The sequence below is a fragment of the Rutilus rutilus genome (genome assembly GCF_951802725.1).
Source record: "Rutilus rutilus genome assembly, chromosome: 19".
NCBI classification, from domain to species: Eukaryota; Metazoa; Chordata; class Actinopteri; order Cypriniformes; family Leuciscidae; genus Rutilus; species Rutilus rutilus.
The window spans coordinates 31131209-31152169 of NC_140232.1; the positions used below are offsets into that span (position 1 = coordinate 31131209).

Below are 20961 nucleotides of genomic sequence, written 5' to 3' on the forward strand. Positions count from 1 at the left end.
ATGCGATTAATCGCGATTAATCTTTTGACAGCCCTAATTTATTTATTTAACATGCAGGCATTTTTATCTAAACATATTTTTTTATCTAAACAGTTGAATGTTACAGCATAAGAAATTCATCCTAATGAGAAAATAAAATTGCATCACAAATTTTTTTAAAGAAATTCTCAACAAAAAAACATTTTCTTCTAAAATTGTATTTAAAATTATCACATATATACATTGCTAAAAAAATAAATAAATACAAAAGGTTTATTGAATAATTCATATATTTTTTTATTCACATTTTTATATATCTTTTGCCAACATTTGACCCATTAATACTAACACTAACTATTCTATATCTATTAATTAAAAAAACAAAAACAAAACAACCTTGGCTACGTGTATACGGTGCTGGACTAACTGGGTCGCGAACTTTCATATTGTTGCCCTATTGTTGGTTTGACTGTGTGTGTTGTCTATTGCTCTCCTCATTTCTAAGTCACTTTGGAAAAAAGCGTCTGCTAAATGATTAAATGTAAAATGTAAATGTACAGTAGAAGTTTGTTTCTCCTCTTCAGGTCTGCTCTTCTCTCTTCAGAAAGTCTTGTGATTATTTATGCATCCACACTCAAAAAAATGGTTTTGGGGCACTGTTCGTTCTACCCAAATTGTTTTTGTTAAAATAACCCACATATATTTATTTTCCCATCAAAACACTATTGTATTGCGTTTAAGTAACTTAAGTTGTGTAATGGTCCACTATACTTAATTACCAAGCGTTAAACTAACGTAAGTGGTTTGATTTCGCGATTCAAAAAACCGGATGTGACGATTTCCAACGTATTGGATGAAGACGGCGCGCGCGAACGAGGTGACAACAAGGTGCATGCATGGTGTCAGAGCTAGAAGTACCAGCCAGGTAAGAAAAGTTAATTATAAAGTTATTCCGAATGCAAAGTGTTTAATTTCTTTTAGTGTTTCGTTAAGTCTGTTCTGGGATGCTTTTAATATTGTTTAACTATCAAATATTGTGTTGAATGCGTTGATTACGGTATTAATTGATAATTGCATTCGAAAGATGCATGCGAGTTTAATTGTGGTTGTGGAAAACGCATGATTCTCTGTCGTGTAATACTTATGTGTGCTCGTGGGACAAGTTATTTGACAATAATTCAAAATGGTTTTCAGTTGAAGTAATGAAATGACTAACGAGGGACATTCTAAAACGTTTAATGTGGCTAACAGTGATATTATACAAATCTAGATTTGTATAATATCACTGTTAGCCACATTAAACGTTTTAGAATGTCCCTCGTTAGTCATTTCATTACTTCAACTGAATAATATATGATACACCTTACAATGGGCAGATAAACCGATAAACCCAGCATAGAATGCAACGCGTTTTGTTCATATTCTTGGTTAATCTGTTTAACATCAGCCTGTGGTTTATTAATAAGAAGGTATGTAACGTTACAGAATTTGATCTTTTAATATTAATTTCTCAGTATTAAGTATTTAGCCAGCTTAAGCATGTATAACCTGTGAGTAAATTAGCTTTTCTGTACATAGTATGCTTTCTTAGTATGGCATAGTATGGTTAGTATTAGTACATTAAACACATTAAGCGTTTTAGAATGTTTAATAACAAAACCTCCCTTTAATCTAAGCTAATGTTACAGTCCCAGTAAAATTGGCTGAAGCTCTGAAGCAAGCACAAATAAGGCCACATTCGCCTGTCAGACGGATAGCCTATATTTTGCCATGTTTTCTGATGTTCTTTTTTATGATAGACAGTATGTTTTTGCTTTTTCCAGTTCATCATCACTGCTTAAATTTGGTGAAATGAAGGAATGCCACAACTTTACTGATTGAGAAAACAACGTGTTGGCTAAGGTAAGTGAAGCTCCTTTTTAGGATTTATAAAAAGTAGTAATAATTTTGAATTACTAATTCTAAATCAGTTCCATATCAGATTCCAGATGATCAATGGCTTATGCCGCGGCCACACTAGACTTTTGAGCATGCAAAATTTCTTCGGGCACTGCAACGATCGTGATATGAAGTCGCACCCTTTTTTTTATAAACATGAATTCAACATATAACAAGTAGTAATGTAAAATGTAGAAAATCAACAATCTACTCGACTTGACTGCAAAAGTATGAATTTCTTTCTTCTGCTGAACACAAAGGAAGATATTTTGAAGAATGTCGGTAACCAAACAGTTATCTGGTTCCATTGACTTCCATATAAAAAATGTTTTCTACTATGGAAGTCAATGGGACCAGATAACTGTTTAGTTACCGACATTCTTCAAAATATCTTCCTTTGTGTTCAGCAGAAGAAAGAAATTCAACATGAGGGTGAGTATATGATGACCGAATTTTCATTTTAAAGTGAACTATCCCTTTAAGGAAATAATCAGGCAAAGTAATAATAAATGAATGTTGTTATTTGCATCTTTAGACTAATGACATTGAAGTGAGGAGAGCATGCATAATCAAATCTCTCTGTGCATACCTGATCGAAGACCCTAGCAGTCTGGTTTGGGAGTAAATGGTGAGTATGTGCTTTTTAAAATGTTGCTGTATTTTCAAGCTTAATGTTTTGTTAAAGTTAATACACAGGAATTTAAGAGTACTTTATTTTTTTTAAATATCCCCTCTAGGATACAGACGTTGCCAGCACTGAGGTGGCGATCCAGAAGACTGTGATGGGAATTTATGTCATAAGACATGAAGGTGCAGACATGGAAGACAGACCAGCAGATCCTTGAGTGGTATTAGAGTGTCAGAAGGTTCTTCAGGACCTTACCAGTGCAGCCATGTTGCTGGGACTGATTTATGGACTGAACCTGAGCTACCCTCCTGAACTAAGGTACACAATCGAAGTCCTTCAAAAAATAATTCTGGAGCTAGATGACAAGAAGTTGTCCATTAAAGTCCAAACACTGAAGACCAAGCTCTTCTTTGATGTGTCTGAGTAAGGACTCTTAAGGACTGTTCCTGGAATGCCAGAATGTTAATGTTAAAAAAGGGCAATATTTAGATTTTCTATTGCAGGTTACACTTGTTGTATTTTTCAATGTTCAAAATTGTTGAACTTAGTTACAAGCTGCCCATTTGGTGCTCGGTGCATCTGTTATTTTCTGTGAAAAGATGTCTAGTACATTTTAGCCAACGTGATCTCATGAGAATACGTGTGTATTTTTACGTAAAGTGTAGTTCTACCATACGTACATTTATTTACGTTTTATACACACAGAAACGTATAATACTGACGTATTTACAGCACTAAAACGTATAAAATGCACGTAATTGACAGCACAAAAACGTAATTTATTTACGTATTAAATAACTTTACCGACTATGTAATATTTGGTTTATTTACCGTGAGACACAGAAGGCGTTTTCTCCTACAGACCCATAATACACTAAAACACAACATAAATTCACAAAAGACATCTATTTTATTAGCTTGATGTAATCCAAATCTTTAGAATCCATACATTGTTTGCAAGAAACAGATCCAAATTCAGCCCTTTATCCAGTGATCTTCATCTCCATTTCTCAGCGGAGACCGTCAACGTCAAATCCCGCGCTCGTAGTGAATTCAAATTCAAAAAATGCACCCGAAGCGTTACGACATGTTTTACGGCAGTGATATCAAACGCTCATTGGCTCTCGCATGCTTTGTCACAGATTGCGACATGCCGTGTTTAAGTTGGTGTGCTACATTTGAAATGGAGAAGCGCGCGCGCCTTCACAGAGCGAACAGCGAACCGAAACCGGATTAACATTTTCATGGATTAATAACTTAAATTCTGATCTGTAACGTTACCTCATACACAACTATTATATACTGCCAGAGAGGACTGCGACACATCGTCATGTGAACGACTTTTGGTACCGGTTTTGACATTTTCTCAATAAAAAAATGATTGTGATTTATACGTGTCTGTCTGTTTTTCTTTATAATTGTAGCCTACGTAGTTTTAAGAAATGGTTAGGTTTAGGGGTAGGGGTAGGATTAGTGGCTCAAACTATTTTTGAATGCTATATTGTTAATAAAACTCCAATTTCCCTACACATATCTGTCCATTACGTTTTATCCTTTTAATATTGTCAATAAAATGGGTTACGGGTATGTTTAGGTGTGGGAGTAGGGTTAAGGGATCTTACATTTATAATCTATAAAATGGTAAAAAAGGAAATTATACAGATATCTTTATGATATGAAATATTCGTAAATAGTTTACGTTTTTTAGCTGTAAAAACGTAATAATACGTACGTTTAAACGTTGCAGATACGTCCATATTATACGTTTCAGCATCTATCCAAACGTACAAAAAAGTACGTTTTCTATCTTTGAAAATTACGTATTAATACCTACGTATTAACAATGAGACCAGGCTGTTTTAGCAGTAATATGTCATTTGATAATTGTTAAACATATCGTTAGACACATTGCCATCTGGACATTTTGGTTGCATGGAGGATTTTTTTTTAAATTATTATTGTATTGTGTAAATTTGTTTGAAGTCTTTGAATTTGCAGAAGTCTTGACTTTTTTGAACAATGTGTAAAAGTATTTTTTGCTGATGTTAATACATTTGCACAAGTTTAAAGAGTTGAATGTATGGGTGAGCAGGCTGTTAAACTGTTTATTGAAACTGTTGAATAAATACAGTTTATAATTTGTTACATAACTTGTCTTTTTATGACTCTACAAGACAATCACACACAAACAAATGCTGCTTTGAAAGGAGTAACTTTAAATAGATACTACTGAGTTAAAGTAACAAGAACTTATTGGATGGAACCACTGTCCATAATTTAAATGAGTAATTTGAAACAAATCTCCTTGTGTTTGTTGAATGTAACCTATTTGGACAGTTTTAAATAAACTACTGCATGTTCACTTAACTTAACCGATTTAAGTTACAGGGAAGCAATTCCATTGATTTAGTTCGACATTACTATTTCACATAGATTCTTCCCCATTCAGTTGTGTTGTCCCAACACAAGGAAATTACATAGATTCAAAAAATTCCATTAATGTTAATAAAAAGCAATTTGCTTGTGTGGAACCACTGTCCATAATTAAATTAAGTAAGTTTAAAGAATCATTTTTTTGAGTGCATGTAGTCGTTGTCTGTAACGGTTGTGGTGGGGTTGATGGAGTCTGTGTTAACAAACGTGTAGAAAGAGTTCGCTGGGTTAGTCTGTGTGTGCTGGAAAACTACTGAAGCTGAAGAATCTAATCCTGAACACAAACTCATCAGAAACACAGCAAGGACACTAAACTTCATCAGATCATCATCTCATCAAGGACAAATATGATCATAATATATATTTATGCCAGAGTTGTCTTCAAAGGCATTGCATCAGAATGCACCTCACATCAACAACTGGTGTGAGATTTTAAGAAACACTTGCAGGAAACTATATTGAGCTCTGACTATAATAGGCCTGATGCGTGATGCCTTTACAGTCATCAGCAATAAGACTGAGGAAGAGAAACTCTGTTCATTGACTTCCTCTTCAGCTCAGAAATGTCTCGGTTACGTATGTAACCCTCGTTCCCTGAAGGAGGGAACGGAGACGTAGTCGGACGTACCGTACTGATTGGGATCACGCTTAGGCAGCCTGTCATCTTCGAGTATTGATAAAACGAGCCAATGCACATTGCATCAGACATGATTTGCATCAGACAGACTTGGATAACACTGGGAAAGCATGCCCTTCCGGTGGAAAGGGAGACACTGCGGAAGCCACATCCTGCCTGTAGGGAGGTATCATGTGGAGGTTACACATATGGACTGGCCGTTTCCGGGAAGTACAACATATGGAATGTCACTGAGGTGGCTCCGGCGTATAGCAGGGTGGAGACAACACCGGTCAGAGATGGCAGGGCGGGCTCTGCCATGGGAAAAACACGGGCTCGCCACAGGAAGCCGTACCGTGGAAGACTACACATATGGGATCGCCGTAGGGATCACAACATATGGGACCCAGCCTAGCACAGGTTCCACCAATGCATACGAGTTTTAGGCCTGGCATCGGACGCTCCACCACGTCCATTGCCGAGGGGTGTGGAGGAGCTCAACAGGGTTCGGCTAATGAGAAACTCTACTGGAGCAAGAATGGCGGACGTATCCAGTCCATAGGAGGGGAATGGTGCAATGGTACTTTGAGCGGGGCTTACAGTGTTGACTGGCTTCTATGCGAAGAGTTGACAATGCGTTGACAATGAGTTAAGTAGAGAGATTGAAAGGGTCTCTAAATGGTTTATTAATAATAAGCTTTTTTTTTTACACTTTGGAAAAACCGAATCTATATTATTTGGTTCGGCTGCTAAATAAAAAAATATATAAAATAAAGCTCTAGATTAGAGGTAAAGGTTAGTGAATTGATCATCACACCAAAACAGGAAGTAAAGTATCTGGGATGTGTATTAAATAATAAATTGACAGGAGAAAATATGGCTGTTTTAGTTCATTCTAAAATATGTAATAGGATAAAAAATTTAACAAGACAGGGGGCTTTTCTAAATACTCTTTAAAAATGTTAGCTGGAGCATTAGTGCAGGCACACTATGATTATGCTGCAACATTTTGGTTTAGTGGTAGGCCTAGTACGAAACGAACCAAAAATATATTGCAGACTGCTCAAAATAAGCTATGCAGGGTAATAGGCAAGATGCAAACCTCGCACGCCAATGTGCATTGGCTCGTTTTATCAATACTCAAAGATGACAGGCTCCCTAAGCGTGATCCCAATCAGTGACCGAACTGAAAGGGAACTAAAGCCTGCATGTTAGTCTTTGAGCTTCTTGAAAGGAATCTTTAGCAGCCAAAATAAATGATGATTGAGCCAGTAATGAAATTAAATCTATAATAAAGCATTTTAAGATGCTCTCAGCACATTGTGTATGCATTTTAATTTTTAGATTTTGATCTGACTGTGTATCTGGTGAAACGCACACCTTTAGCTTTGCTCCTGATGGTGGTCATGATCACTGCCACGGTCATGATGAAGAGACCAACAGCAATGAAGGAGGAAAAGCAGATGTAGAATAAAGATACTCCTTCCTCATGATGATCCAAGACTGCGTGGAAATGCAATGACAGGCAAAAAGAAGTTTTGGCTTGTATCCATTGAAATATACAGTCTCATACAGACACATACAAAGATCAGCTGTGTTATCATTGTACATTTTTAAATAGCTAATTATACACCCCAAACATCACCAGATGAGGAAGAAAGAAAGGTAGAGAGAAGGCGGCATATAAAAATGTTTCAAAATAGCAAAATGCAAACACATGGCAATATTGTATCATCTAATGTAACATCTAAACATCCTATAGCAGAGATGCATTTGTTTTACCTGACCGATAGTACATGTAGGTCTGGCTGCGCAGGTTCTTGACTTCTCCATTAGAATGAATCTCATGCTCACAGGTGAAGGAAGCAGGTGGACTCACAGTGACCAGAAACATACATATTTCACTGTGTCTATCTAAAGTAGTGCATTTTTCTATTTCCTTGGTGTAGTTCAGTTCACTCTCCACAGACAGCTCAAAAGACTGCATCCGCCAACTGTAACCCCTTTCAAACATCTGGTCAAACATGCACACCACCATGACTCCATCATGCTCTCTGTCCTCCATCTGTCGGTAGACTCGGTACACTGTGATGTTCGGCACTGTAACATCTGAAACTTCACAAACGTGCTGGTGAAATATGAACAAGTTACAAATTTCTGCAGCTAAAATTGTGCCAACAATTTTTGTGCATCTTCATCTTCTAATGTGCTGGCACTGGATATTTAAATAATAGCTGCACACATTGTAATACATTATTTATGTTCATTTATATCACCAGCACAAAACATACTTAAATAATCATGTACTGTGTGTCTAAAGGAAGCCAGATTATGCAATGTCATTTTTTTGAGGTCGCTGCCCGATGAAACTCACGTAGCCTATGTCCAAAACGGTTACTTTTCAGGAAGTGAAAAAAAACACATCATTTCAAAATCAGTTGAACGTAGCATTGTCATACTTGGTACGGCATCTTTAAATGTAACCATATTCTTGCCAGTGTAATGATATAATCCACATTTGACCAAAATCGAGTTTAAATGGACATACGTGCATATTTTACAGTAATGGTGGTCGATACGCGTTCTACCGATCATTAATTAGAATGGCCAAGTCGCGTTTCATATTGACAGATGAATAGGCTACGCTCAGTTTATTAAATAGCCTACGTCTCAGTTTATTAAATACGCTCAGTTTATTAAATGTCTCTTGCAAACTATGAAGGGACAATGAATCAATACACTCATTGCTGACCCCAGGGCCGGCGCGTCCATATAGGCGAACTAGGCAATTGCCTAGAGCGGCACTTTTGTAAAGGCAAAATGTGTGCCAACCGGGAATGAACAATTCACAAAATAGGCTAGGCTATATGATCATATAATCATACATAATCAGAGAATAGCCTTTTTCTTTTCGTTTTGAATTATTTAGTTAAAAGACTTTTCAATTATGTCTTTCTCATGTCTGTGTGAGGCATACACCGAGTTTAGTTAAGTTAGGATGAGATGCGCTCCAGTGCAATGCAAGTGACCGCGTGGGCGCCTCCATGATTATATTGTTTGCTATATATTTGCTTCTTATTTATTAAATCCACTCCAGGCAATTGGTTGATGAAAAATTGATTAAAATTAAGATACAATTTATACAAAACGAAATTCACTTTAAAGAAAGGTTTTCTACAAAACAAAACTTAATGAAGTGGTCAAAATCATGTCTGACCCGTCTCAAATTGTGCATCCTATTACTCGTGCTGTTCACTTTTCATACTTTCAACAGTATAGTAGACCTACAGACTATTTGTACAAATTGCTGCACATTCATTTAATTCTGAATTTTGCACACACAAGTTGAAAGGCTTCAAATCAAGTTCACGGATAATTGTGCGTGCATTTATTAATCATTATGACACTAAAATCATAACAAAGTAGGCTATGCTATGTACAAAAAAAAAAAATAGCCATTTCTGTTTTTTTCTTTTAAACAAAAAAAACAAGCTGCACCCTTTTTTTTTACATTTCATCTTTCATTCCGAAATAGAATAATGAATGAACGAAAAAGTACATGGACCCAACATGTAGGCTATTAGCCTTTTTACCCGTTATCAGTCTAAATTAATCTCGTTTTTAATTTAACTTAATTTCGTTTTTCTTTATTTAAATTTCGTTTTTCTTTATTTAAATTTCGTTTTTTTCTTTATTTAATTTTGGTTTTTTTTCTTTCTTTAAATGTCATTTTTCTTTATTTAAATTTCATTTGTTCTTTTTTTAAATTTAGTTACTTCTTTATTTAAATTTGGTTTTTCTTTATTTAAAATTAGTTATTCTTTATTTAAATCTACCCTTTACTGTGTCAGTAATTTATTAGTCAGAAAAATATTAGACTACCTTAAAAGTATTGCTTAAGTTAACAGGCCGGTGCGTTAACATCTCCACAATAAACAGTGACAATTACTTCGTCTAGACCATTTACCGGTAAATAACAGTTGTAAATATATTGCGAATATATAATAAACTTGAACAGTTGTCAAAACAAACGTTTGCTGATACTTTACCTCACAGAGTTATTCGGCTATCCAATGCTGAGCTTCCAGAGACCGGCGAGATGCCTCCACAGGGCGGAGGATACGCGGCGTGATTGACAGCTTTGACACCAAATGGATATACGTGAAAATCAGATGACATGATTTCACAACTTTTCATTGGTCATTAAGATATGTGAAGCATACTGTATACGGAAATGAACCTGGACATTCTATCCGTCGAAAAATCTTAAAATCGGCAAAATGGACATACGCGGTTTTCATCGGACAGCGACGTAATGTTGATTTTTAAGTTAATTCCAGTGTATTAGTTTACTAAAAGACATAAACAATGATAAAAACAAAAACAGAATCACTTTAACTTAAAGGCAGTTGTGAGATTAGGGCTTTTTTAATACAGTTAGAGAATAGAGGGGGGAAAAAATTTGCTCATACTTTCCACAGATTCATCTATTGGCTCTAACATCTCCCAGTCAAAGTAATACTGTCCAACAAAAGCACATATACACCTCATGAATAATTTTTTAAAATTATTTTCTATATTCTACATTAAGTCTAATTGCCAGGGCTAAAAGACAAATAATATTTATGTTCTGTTTAAATATATAGACTGCATACAGTATAAACATCAAAACAAACTCTGGAACTGAATGAAAACCTCAAAACTTGGATCAGTAGTCCACTCAATCTCTGTGACCTGGCTTTTCTCTGGATAAAAACAAATAACAATAGTTTATTTTTAATGTATGATTTATTACCTGTACACATTGTGAAGTAAAACGCGAGAGAAAGCAATGTACTTACGTAAAGCAAACATTACAACCAGCAAAAGGACCTGAAAAGAGAGCTTCATCTCCATCGTGCCTCAAACTATTGTGCTTTCCAACACACTGTGCCCTAAAGCTCAGTTTCACTTCTCAGTTCTTCTTCACATTCTTCTTCTTCTTCTTCCTGTATTAAAGAAGTTTAGTTCTTGTTATTTGCATGAGGCACATGTTGTATTAATTTACTTTACATTCAAATAAGGTCTCCTCATTGATTCAAACTCACATCAATAAATTATCTTTCATAAACATTTGGTTGCCAATAAACACTTTCACTATGGCAAGCCGTTTTAACTTTTATTAATTTCCAGGATACTAATTCTTGATATCAACAATAAAATTTTTACTAGTTAAAATGATAGTTATTGATATCAGAAATTACATTTCCACTAGTAACAATGCTAATTCCTGATATCAACAATTTAATTTCAACTAGTAAAAACTATAATTCTTGATATTTGTAATTGTATCTTCACTAGTGAAATGTCACCATAAGCTGCCATTCAAAATCAGTTGTTGATATCAAGAATTGATTTCTTACTTGCTGAAATTCCAATTTCACATATCAGAAATACAATTCTTACTAGTAAAAACCTTTATTTTTTTCGATATCAAGAATTAAACTGTCACTAGTTGAAATGTCTATTCTTGATATCAACAACTGAATTGCTACTAGTAACAATGTTCATTTTTGATATCAATAATTCAATTTTCACTAGTGACAATGTTAATTTCTGATATCATGAATGTGATTGTTACTAGTAAGAAAGCCATTTTAGATATCTGAAATAATATTGATATCAGAAATACATGTTCAGATATCAAAAATGAAAAATTTTACTAGTAGCAATTCAATTGTTGATATCAAGAATGGACATTTCAACTAGTGACAATTGAATTATTGATATCAGTTATCCGCATTTTTACTAGTAACAATGTAATTATTGATATCAAAAATGATATTTCTACTAGTAAGAAATCAATTCTTGATATCAACTATTGATTTTGAATCAGCCTATGGTGACATTTCACTAGTGAAAATATAATTACAGATATCAAGAATTACATTTTTGATATCAACAATTAAATCGTTGATATCAAGAATTCAATTGTTGATATCAACACTTGTTGATATCAAAAATGTAATTGTTGATATCAAAAATGTAATTCCTGATATCAACAATTCATATCCTGGAAATAAATAAATGTTAAACCGGCTTGCCATACTTTCACGGTCATTCCACTGTGAGAGTAAAACTCCATATTACCATAGTAGTTGTTTTTCACTTCTGAAACTTAAACTTTGTAAATGCTGAAGTGTTAAAGAAGTATAATTTTTTGATTTTTTGATAGTCAAATCTTGTGTTCCCTTCTCAATCAGCGTGTTCCCTTCTCAAAACTCACATGTTATTATGACTTTTTTTCATTACACACAATTTGCTGTAGGCCATATTCCAGACCTGTTACTCAGAAAATTATAGTAAACTAGCATTACAATTTCTTATGAATAGTGAGATGACATTTTAAAGTGTTACAAATATCTGCAAGACAACCCACCAACAGTTTTGAACTTCTGTCCCCGGTTTCACAGACAAAGCTAAAGTCAAGCCGCAGATTAAAATAAGATAAGAGATAAGATATAGATAAAACTTGATTTATCCCCAAGGCGAAATTTAGGCGTTACAGCAGCATAAACAGGACAAAAACAAATATTACACTTAAAAAGATAAAAAAATATATTGCAACTATACACTCACCTAAAGGATTATTAGGAACACCATACTAATACTGTGTTTGACCCCCTTTCGCCTTTAGAACTGCCTTAATTCTACGTGGCATTGATTCAACAAGGTGCTGAAAGCATTCTTTAGAAATGTTGGCCCATATTGATAGGATAGCATCTTGCAGTTGATGGAGATTTGTGGGATGCACATCCAGGGCACGAAGCTCCCGTTCCACCACATCCCAAAGATGCTCTATTGGGTTGAGATCTGGTGACTGTGGGGGCCATTTTAGTACAGTGAACTCATTGTCATGTTCAAGAAACCAATTTGAAATGATTCGAGCTTTGTGACATGGTGCATTATCCTGCTGGAAGTAGCCATCAGAGGATGGGTACATGGTGGTCATAAAGGGATGGACATGGTCAGAAACAATGCTCAGGTAGGCCGTGGCATTTAAACGATGCCCAATTGGCACTAAGGGGCCTAAAGTGTGCCAAGAAAACATCCCCCACACCATTACACCACCACCACCAGCCTGCACAGTGGTAACAAGGCATGATGGATCCATGTTCTCATTCTGTTTACGCCAAATTCTGACTCTACCATCTGAATGTCTCAACAGAAATCGAGACTCATCAGACCAGGCAACATTTTTCCAGTCTTCAACTGTCCAATTTTGATGAGCTCGTGCAAATTGTAGCCTCTTTTTCCTATTTGTAGTGGAGATGAGTGGTACCCGGTGGGGTCTTCTGCTGTTGTAGCCCATCCGCCTCAAGGTTGTGCGTGTTGTGGCTTCACAAATGCTTTGCTGCATACCTCGGTTGTAACGAGTGGTTATTTCAGTCAAAGTTGCTCTTCTATCAGCTTGAATCAGTTGACCCATTCTCCTCTGACCTGTAGCATCAACAAGGCATTTTCGCCCACAGGACTGCCGCATACTGGATGTTTTTCCCTTTTCACACCATTCTTTATAAACCCTAGAAATGGTTGTGCGTGAAAATCCCAGTAACTGAGCAGATTGTGAAATACTCAGACCGGCCCGTCTGGCACCAACAACCGTGCCACGCTCAAAATTGCTTAAATCACCTTTCTTTCCCATTCTGACATTCAGTTTGGAGTTCAGGAGATTGTCTTGACCAGGACCACACCCCTAAATGCATTGAAGCAACTGCCATGTGATTGGTTGATTAGATAATTGCATTAATGAGAAATTGAACAGGTGTTCCTAATAATCCTTTAGGTGAGTGTATATTCCAAAGATAAATTATGTAGGAAGACCAAAAAAGCGTAATAACAGACCATTAAATATAAATGAAAAATATTTAAATAAAAAAATAAAAAAAATCCCCCCAAAAATAAAACAGGTACCATGGTATTGTCAATAGATATGCTAATATTAAAAGGACTAGATGCTGTCGGAACAAAGGATCTTCGGTAGCGCTCCTTCTTACACCGGGCGTGCAACAGTCTCTGACTAAAGGAGCTATCTAAGGCCTCAACTGTCTCATTGACTGTCAACCCCCGCCTCCTCCAACTTCCCTTTGAGCAGCGATGGTTGTATTAAAGGCACTAGAAACATCAAAGAACGTGACCCTCACAGTGCCTCTGGGCTCCTCGAGGTGCAAGAGGGATCTGTGCAGCCAGTAGATGACAGCATCGTCCACCCCAATGCCTGGTTTGTATGCAAACTGGAGGGGGTCTATCTTCGGGCTCACCAGGGGTCGTAGGTTCAATATCAGCCTCTCTATGATTTTCATCAAGTGAGAAGTTAACACCACAGGTCTGAAATGGTTAGGCTCCCTCGGATGTGCAATCTTCGGTACTGGAACCACACAGAAAGTTTTCCACAGAACAGTAACTTTCTCTAGACAAAGGCTCCGGTTAATAATGTACAGAACCACCTGACAAAGCTGGTCTGCACAGTCCTTGAGCAGTCTGGAGCAAATACCGTCTGGCCCTGTAGCTTTTCTCACTTTGATTCTCTGTAGTTCACTTCTTACCTGGTCCTTTGTTAGGCTTGTAGAAGAGGTGAGGGTGGATAATGAGGAGGCAGGCTGATGGAGGGGAGGTGAGGCATATATAGCTCTCCCGACTTCACAATGTGGTGGAGAGGTGCAGACATATGAGGGTGACTTTAATGCAATAGATGTAACTTTAATAATCAATAACCATGTGTTAGTAGGAAGCCAGACAGACAATGATGTTGTTGTGAGGAAAGTGATTAATTTTGCTTTTAAATTATTTTATTAAAGAAAGACATCAGAATTAATGGCTGAATGACTTCAACTTCATTTCACACTTAAACAAAGCTCTTTCAATTTTTTTTAAACCCAACAACATCAGATTGTTGCATACCTTCCTCAGAGTAATAACCACTTATCCAGTAAAGACACATAAAAACACAAATAAAATGTACATTATTTGTCTATGCTAGATCTGAAGGGCTAACAGAAAAAAAAAATCAATTTAGTCTCAGCAGCTATATACAGTGTTTAGTTGGGAAAAAAAACGTAACAACTATTATAATATCTGATATATATATATATATATATATATATATATATATATATATATATATATATATATATATATATATATTATAAACTTAAAATATTACAACAGAATATGATTAGGCTACAAATCTTTTGAACCTTAATAACATCACTCACATCGATATTCCTCAGATTGATATCAATCGGAATGTTCTCTTCTGCTGTCTGACATTTCTCTGTATAAGATATATGACCAATTACAATAGTTTATCATAAATATAGTGATGCATTCCCTGTACACTTTAAGTTAAAAATAAAACATGGGATAAAATAATGTATTTATGTAAAGCTAATATTACAATCAGCAAAAGGTCCTGAAAAAGGAGCTTCATCGTGCCTCAAACTATTTTTCTTGCACTGGTTCAGTTTCTCTCTTCAGTTCTTCTCCTTCACATTTCCTGTGCTAAAGACTGGTACTTGTCATTTGCATGTAATAAAAGCAAAACCACTAATCATACTAAGTCAGACAAAATCTTAAACAAAAAATAGATTTTACATGTAAGGAAGGAAATACTATGTGTTTAGCTGTGCGCACTGAGAAGAATCTGTGAATGTGTTAATGCAAACAACCAAGAAAAGAAACAAGTGAATGACAATAATTCAAGACAAGTAAACCAGTGTGTTCTCAGAAGAGTCAGGGCACATTAAAACATTTAATGTGTCTTAATGTCCTAAAACGAAAACCAGGGAAAACTCAATTCTTATTCATGTTTCGTCATAAACACTATTTACTGCATTTTAAAGCATGATGTGGGACCTTAATATTTGTTATCTTTCATCTTTAATCAAAGTATACCAGGTGATAATTAGTGAGTTGATTGTAAGGGCAAATTTACCAGTCCGAGAGGAATGAGTAGGAGCTGCTCTCTGCTCTTAAAGCTCATTTTACATTTAATGTTGGTGTTTACAGTGAAGTTAGTTTCTAACATTGTTAGTTTCTCATTTGTTTTTAAGTCTAACGAAGTTGCTGAAACAGTAAAGTTTGAACAAATTAGAACATCTTAGAATATTAACCTTTTAACAGTCACACTTTTTTTTATATATATATACTTTTTTTTTGTTGCTAAAATTGTGTTCTTGACACCTCATTTAGCAACTTTTCAGGTGTTCAGATGACCCATTCACTAAGCGGACACACAAATCAACCAGCCAGTTGACTTGCCCATTTAGGGCAATTCTCGGCATGAACTGACAAGTATTAGGCATTAATGGAATTTTTCATTTGTGCAACTGAAGTTGAAGTTTTTTCATATAAAAACATTAACATTATCAATGAATTAGTAAAAAAAAAATCATTAAAAAACACGTTCTAATTATAACATAAATGCATTGTAAAAAGTGCAGTCAACTTAATATAATAACAATCTAATAAAATGTAAAGTAAATAAACAAATACAACAAAACAAAATAAATGATGATAATATAAATAATAAACATAAATAAAAGATCGAGTGACAATCTGTATAAAATGTATGGTAAAAGACAAATAGTCAATGTAATTTATAGAAATATAATAAAACAAATTATTGATATGATATGGTAACAAGGCATTGGCATTGGTTTTTGTTGATAAGGAACAACTTATCATTTACACAACTTATTATACACCCGATCATTACAACAAAAGTGACTTTATTCTAAACAAATAGACATTAATATTAAGTTGGTCCCCCCTTTGCACCTATAACATGAAATCCGCTTAAAAAAAAAAAAAAAAAAGTCTCAACTTTAAGCGTCAATTTCAGCCAGTAGAGAGGTGTCGCGTTAATACACGTCCGGGTTTGTTTCAGCTTCTCAGCAACTATATACTTTAGCAGCATGGCCACCCAGTGGATATAATTGCCATTACACAGTCTTTTCAATGAAGGGTATTATGGACAAAGTTTCAGTCAGGATTCAGGCACAGAAACTGCGCTCGTTAAAATCACAAATGATTTACTTTTAGCTTCTGACCAAGGCTGTATCTCAATACTAGTTTTACTTGATCTTAGTGCTGCGTTCGATACTATAGATCACACAATACTCTTAGATCGACTACAAAATTATACTGGAGTTCAAGGACAAGCATTAAGCTGGTTCAGATCATACTTATCTGACCGCTACCATTTTGTCTATTTAAATGGAGATCATAACTCCAGTAAACTGATTGCCGCAGGGATCTGTGTTAGGTCCTCTGTTATTCTCAGTATATATGATGCCACTTGGAAATATTATAAGGAAACATGGAATTAGTTTCCATTGTTATGCTGATGACACTCAAATATATATTTCATCACGGCCAGATGAAAACGCTAAATTATCCAAATTGACAGAGTGTGTTAAAGATATAAAAGATTGGATGACGCGTAATTTTCTTTTATTAAATCCAGACAAAACAGAGGTACTAATCATCGGTTCAAAAAACCGCCCACAAAACCTCTCGCAATACAACTTTAACATCGTAGGATGTCCTGTTACTTTATCCTCTACAGTAAAAGACCTGGGTGTTATACTCGATTGCAACCTGTCTTTCGAAAATCATATTTCATATGTTACAAAAACTGCCTTTTTCCACCTTAGAAACATTGCTAAGCTACGTAATATGCTATCAGTTTCTGATGCAGAAAAGTTAGTCCATGCATTCATGACCTCGAGACTAGATTACTGTAATGCTTTATTAGCAGGTTGTCCTGCATCCTCAATAAACAAGCTACAGTTAGTCCAAAATGCCGCCGCTAGAGTTCTTACTAGATCAAGAAAATATGATCATATAACACCGATTTTATCATCACTGCATTGGTTACCTATAAAGTTCCGTATTAATTACAAGGTATTGCTACTGACTTATAAAGCCCTAAACGGCTTAGCTCCAGTCTATTTAACGGATCTTCTATCGCCCTATAATCCATCGCGCTCTTTAAGATCACTAAATTCAAGGCTTTTGGTCATACCTAGGATATCCAGAACCACCAAAGGAGGGAGAGCATTTTCACATTTAGCCCCAAAACTCTGGAATAGCCTTCCTTATAGTGTTCGTTGCTCAGACTCGCTCTCCCAGTTTAAAACTAGATTAAAGTCGCATCTCTTCAGCCAGGCATTCATATAATATTTTTAATCTTACAGTTCAAACTACAATCCGGCCTCTAGTTCATAAATGCCAGAGGAGAACTGGCCCCCGACTGAGCCTGGGTTCTCCCAAGGTTTTGTTTTCTCCATTGGGTCACCTGATGGAGTTTTAGGACACCATTAGGTCACTTGATGGAGTTTTTCGGTTCCTTGCCACTGTTGCCTTTGGCTTGCTCAGTTGGGGATATTCTGGGGATATTTAATTTGATTTTATCAATCAATAAATTCCACTAGAAACAAACCTTGTTGTATCATTTTAATTTAATACTGTGAAGCTGCTTTGATACAATCTGTATTGTGAAAAGCGCTATACAAATATACTTGACTTGACAAAGAGCCAAAAATTAAGTTTGGCGAGTTTTAATTACAGCAATTTGATCGCGAAAAAGGTCAAACGTGCGGTTACAATGCACATTAAAGAGTTAATGTATTTACTTTACATTCAAACAGATTCTATTGATTCAAACTCACATCAGCAATTTATCTTCAAATATTTGGTCGCTGATTAACACTTCTCCAGCCATTCCATTTAAACTATTTTTAGAAACAAGTTATTTCTGAGTAGTTTTTCACTTTTGAAGCTTACACTTGAAGTGTGCTGAAAGAAGTCTCATGATTAAATTAACATTATAAAAGTTTTTTCAAAAGTAAAAAAAGTACAAACTCGTGTTACAAAGCTCACATTTTATTTAGACTTTGTTATGTTATCAGGTAAGACACGGCTCGTTGTCTTTATTCAAGAGCGTTTTTATTATTTTACTGCAACACAGAGTAGCATAAGCCATCCGTTGGACTCCATCAATAATAGTCATACAGTGACCTCTAGTGGTTAGCATACCCAAACTACGGTAACTTAACATGGACAAAAGACAATCTCACAACAGACTTACATTATATCACATTTACTGTAGGCTATATTGTGGAACTTTCCCTCAGAAAATTATATTAAACTGGCATTGAAAGATCTAAGTATATCTTCTCCGTTGACATCCACTAAACTGGCCTCTTGTTGCCAGTACTGCAGTCTGAACCATACCTCTGTTTGAAATCTTGGAACTCTGCTGATGTGAACTGTGTCCCGTTGTCACTGACCAGTTCTAGCGGGATGCCCCATCTCACAAAAATATGCTTGAGCTTGTTAATAACCTGCTTGCTGGTCATGGTGGTGAGGGAAGCAATCTCAATGTCTCTAGAGAAATAATCGACAGCGACAAGAAAAGTCTTACCCTCTAACTCGAAAAGGTCAACGGCAATCCTTTGCCATGGGCCACTGGGCAGGGTAGTGGTTACCAGTGGTTCAAGTCTTTGTGTAGGTTTGTACTCTCTGCAAAAGTCACATAATTTCACTTTGTTTGTGATCTGTGCTCCGATGTTTGGCCACCAAACTGTCAACTTGGCTCGCTCCCGACACTTGGTGAGGCCCTGGTGACCTTCGTGCAGTTGGTCCAGGACCCCAGCTCTGAGTACTGCTGGAACTACTATGCGGTCGTGATATAGGACCAGACTGTCCGACTCTGATAAGTGACTTCTGGCTGCATAGTATCCACGCAGTGGTGAGCCCTCCACCATTTTGCGAGGCCACCCTTTTCTGATGAATGTGATTACTTTTTGAAGTTCAGCATCGCTTTGTGTGACTTTGCGAATTTCCTCGAGCTTGGATGACTTGATTGGTCTGCTAGCCACCATAGTGTTCACATATGCCTTTACTTGCGTTTCTGTTTCAGGCACGTAACTGTCTTCCAGTGGATGTCTGGAGAGTGTATCTACGACTACTAGCTGCTTACCGGGAACATGTTCAGCAGTAACATTGAATTGCATGAGGCGCATAAGCAGTCTCTGACATCGTAGTGGCGTTTTGTCCAGATCGTATGAGTTGATCAATGGCACCAGTGGCTTGTGGTCAGTTTGTAAACGGACTCGGCCCTTACCTTGGATGTAGCGGGCGAAACGTTCACAAGCCCAGACAGATGCCAGACACTCCTTTTCGATTTGCGAATATCTCTTCTCCGCATCAGTGAGTGTGCGCGAGCAAAAGGCAATGGGCCGCAACTCTCCATCGTGGTCTTGCAACAGGGCAGCACCAAGGCCATAACTGCTGGCGTCGGCACTGACCACTGTTGGTTTGTTGGCGTCGTAATAACAAAGAGCTGGTGCAGCCATGAGCATTGCTTTTGCTTTGTTAAATGCTTGCTCCTGAGGCTCACCCCAAACCCACGCAGTCTCTCTCTTGAGCAGGTTAGTGAGTGGATGCAACACCGTAGACAGGCCTGGCAGGAATTTTCCAACATAGTTAACCAGTCCGAGCACTTGCCGCATCTGCTCCACGTTGGAGGGGCTGGACATCTGAGCGATAGCCTCCACTTTGCTCTCATCAGGCTTCACATCATCCGCGCTAATGATGTGTCCAAAGAACTGCAGTTCAGTCTTTCCAAAGTGACACTTGGCCCTGTTGAGCTTGAGACCGGACGCCTTAACCGTCCGCAACACCGCGTCGAGATGGCGGTCATGTTCCTCTTTTGTAGATCCGTAAACCAGGATATCATCCATTACAACGACAGTCCCTTCTAGGTCTTTGAGCAGGTCGGTCATCAGCCGCTGGAAAATCTCAGGCGCTGATGTTATGCCAAATGGCAGACGTTTGAAGCAAAACCGGCCCATTGGGGTAATGAAGGTTGTCAATCTTTGGCAGCTGGGGTCCAATGGAATTTGCCAGAACCCGCTAGAGGCATCCAGAGTGGAGAAAACCTTGGCTCCTGCCAGCTTAGGTGTTATATCGTCCAGTGTGGGCAAAATATAACGTTCACGCTTCACTCCCTTGTTCAAGCGTTTCAAATCCACACACACTCTGACCTCATCCTTGTTGCGTTTTGGAGCGGGCACAATTGGGGCACACCAGTCTGTCGGCTCTGTAACTTCCTCAATGATCTCGAGGCTCAGCATACGCTTTAGCTCTTTCTCTACTTTTGGAAGGAGCGGAAACGGAACTCTGCGTGGCGTGTTGACGCTGTACGGGACTGCTTCCTCAGTCAGCTCGATCTTAACAGGCTCACAGTTCAGTAGTCCTATTTCCCCGAACACATCGCTTGTTACGTCACTAGTGATAGCATTGACTCTTGCTACCAGAC

General features: G+C 36.9%; 1 protein-coding gene and 1 long non-coding RNA gene across 4 annotated transcripts; one reads left to right on the forward strand and one right to left on the reverse strand.

Moving 5' to 3' along the window:
- Positions 1-251: 251 nt before the first annotated feature.
- LOC311278251 (uncharacterized protein) lies at positions 252-10563 on the reverse strand. 3 transcript variants are annotated; one of them, XM_084388958.1, is made up of 7 exons: positions 10436-10563; positions 10290-10339; positions 10067-10115; positions 7377-7703; positions 6975-7097; positions 5129-5171; positions 252-612 (listed from the first exon to the last, which is right to left on the reverse strand). In XM_084388958.1, the coding sequence occupies exons 1-7, from the start codon at positions 10488-10490 to the stop codon at positions 600-602; spliced, it is 660 nt and encodes a 219-aa protein (XP_084245084.1). In that variant the 5' UTR covers positions 10491-10563; the 3' UTR covers positions 252-599. The 3 variants fall into 3 exon arrangements, with proteins under 3 accessions (XP_084245084.1, XP_084245082.1, XP_084245083.1); XM_084388956.1 differs by having other exon boundaries at positions 7377-7709; positions 10436-10562; XM_084388957.1 differs by having other exon boundaries at positions 252-608; positions 5128-5171; positions 7377-7709; positions 10436-10560.
- LOC311278252 lies at positions 2325-4695 on the forward strand. The gene is made up of 2 exons (XR_014625398.1): positions 2325-2545; positions 2655-4695. It is a non-coding gene; the product is annotated as an uncharacterized lncRNA (long non-coding RNA).
- Positions 10564-20961: the final 10398 nt, after the last annotated feature.

Coding starts and splice junctions, on each gene's coding strand:
- LOC311278251 (XM_084388956.1), bottom strand. CDS start 10,490: ATGGAGATGAAGCTCTCTTTTCAGGTCCTTTTGCTGGTTGTAATGTTT. Junction 7,098..7,376: donor CTACATGTACTATCGGTCAG/GTAAAACAAATG, acceptor ATTTCCACGCAG/TCTTGGATCATCATGAGGAA. Junction 5,172..6,974: donor CATCAGGAGCAAAGCTAAAG/GTGTGCGTTTCA, acceptor TTGTTAACACAG/ACTCCATCAACCCCACCACA.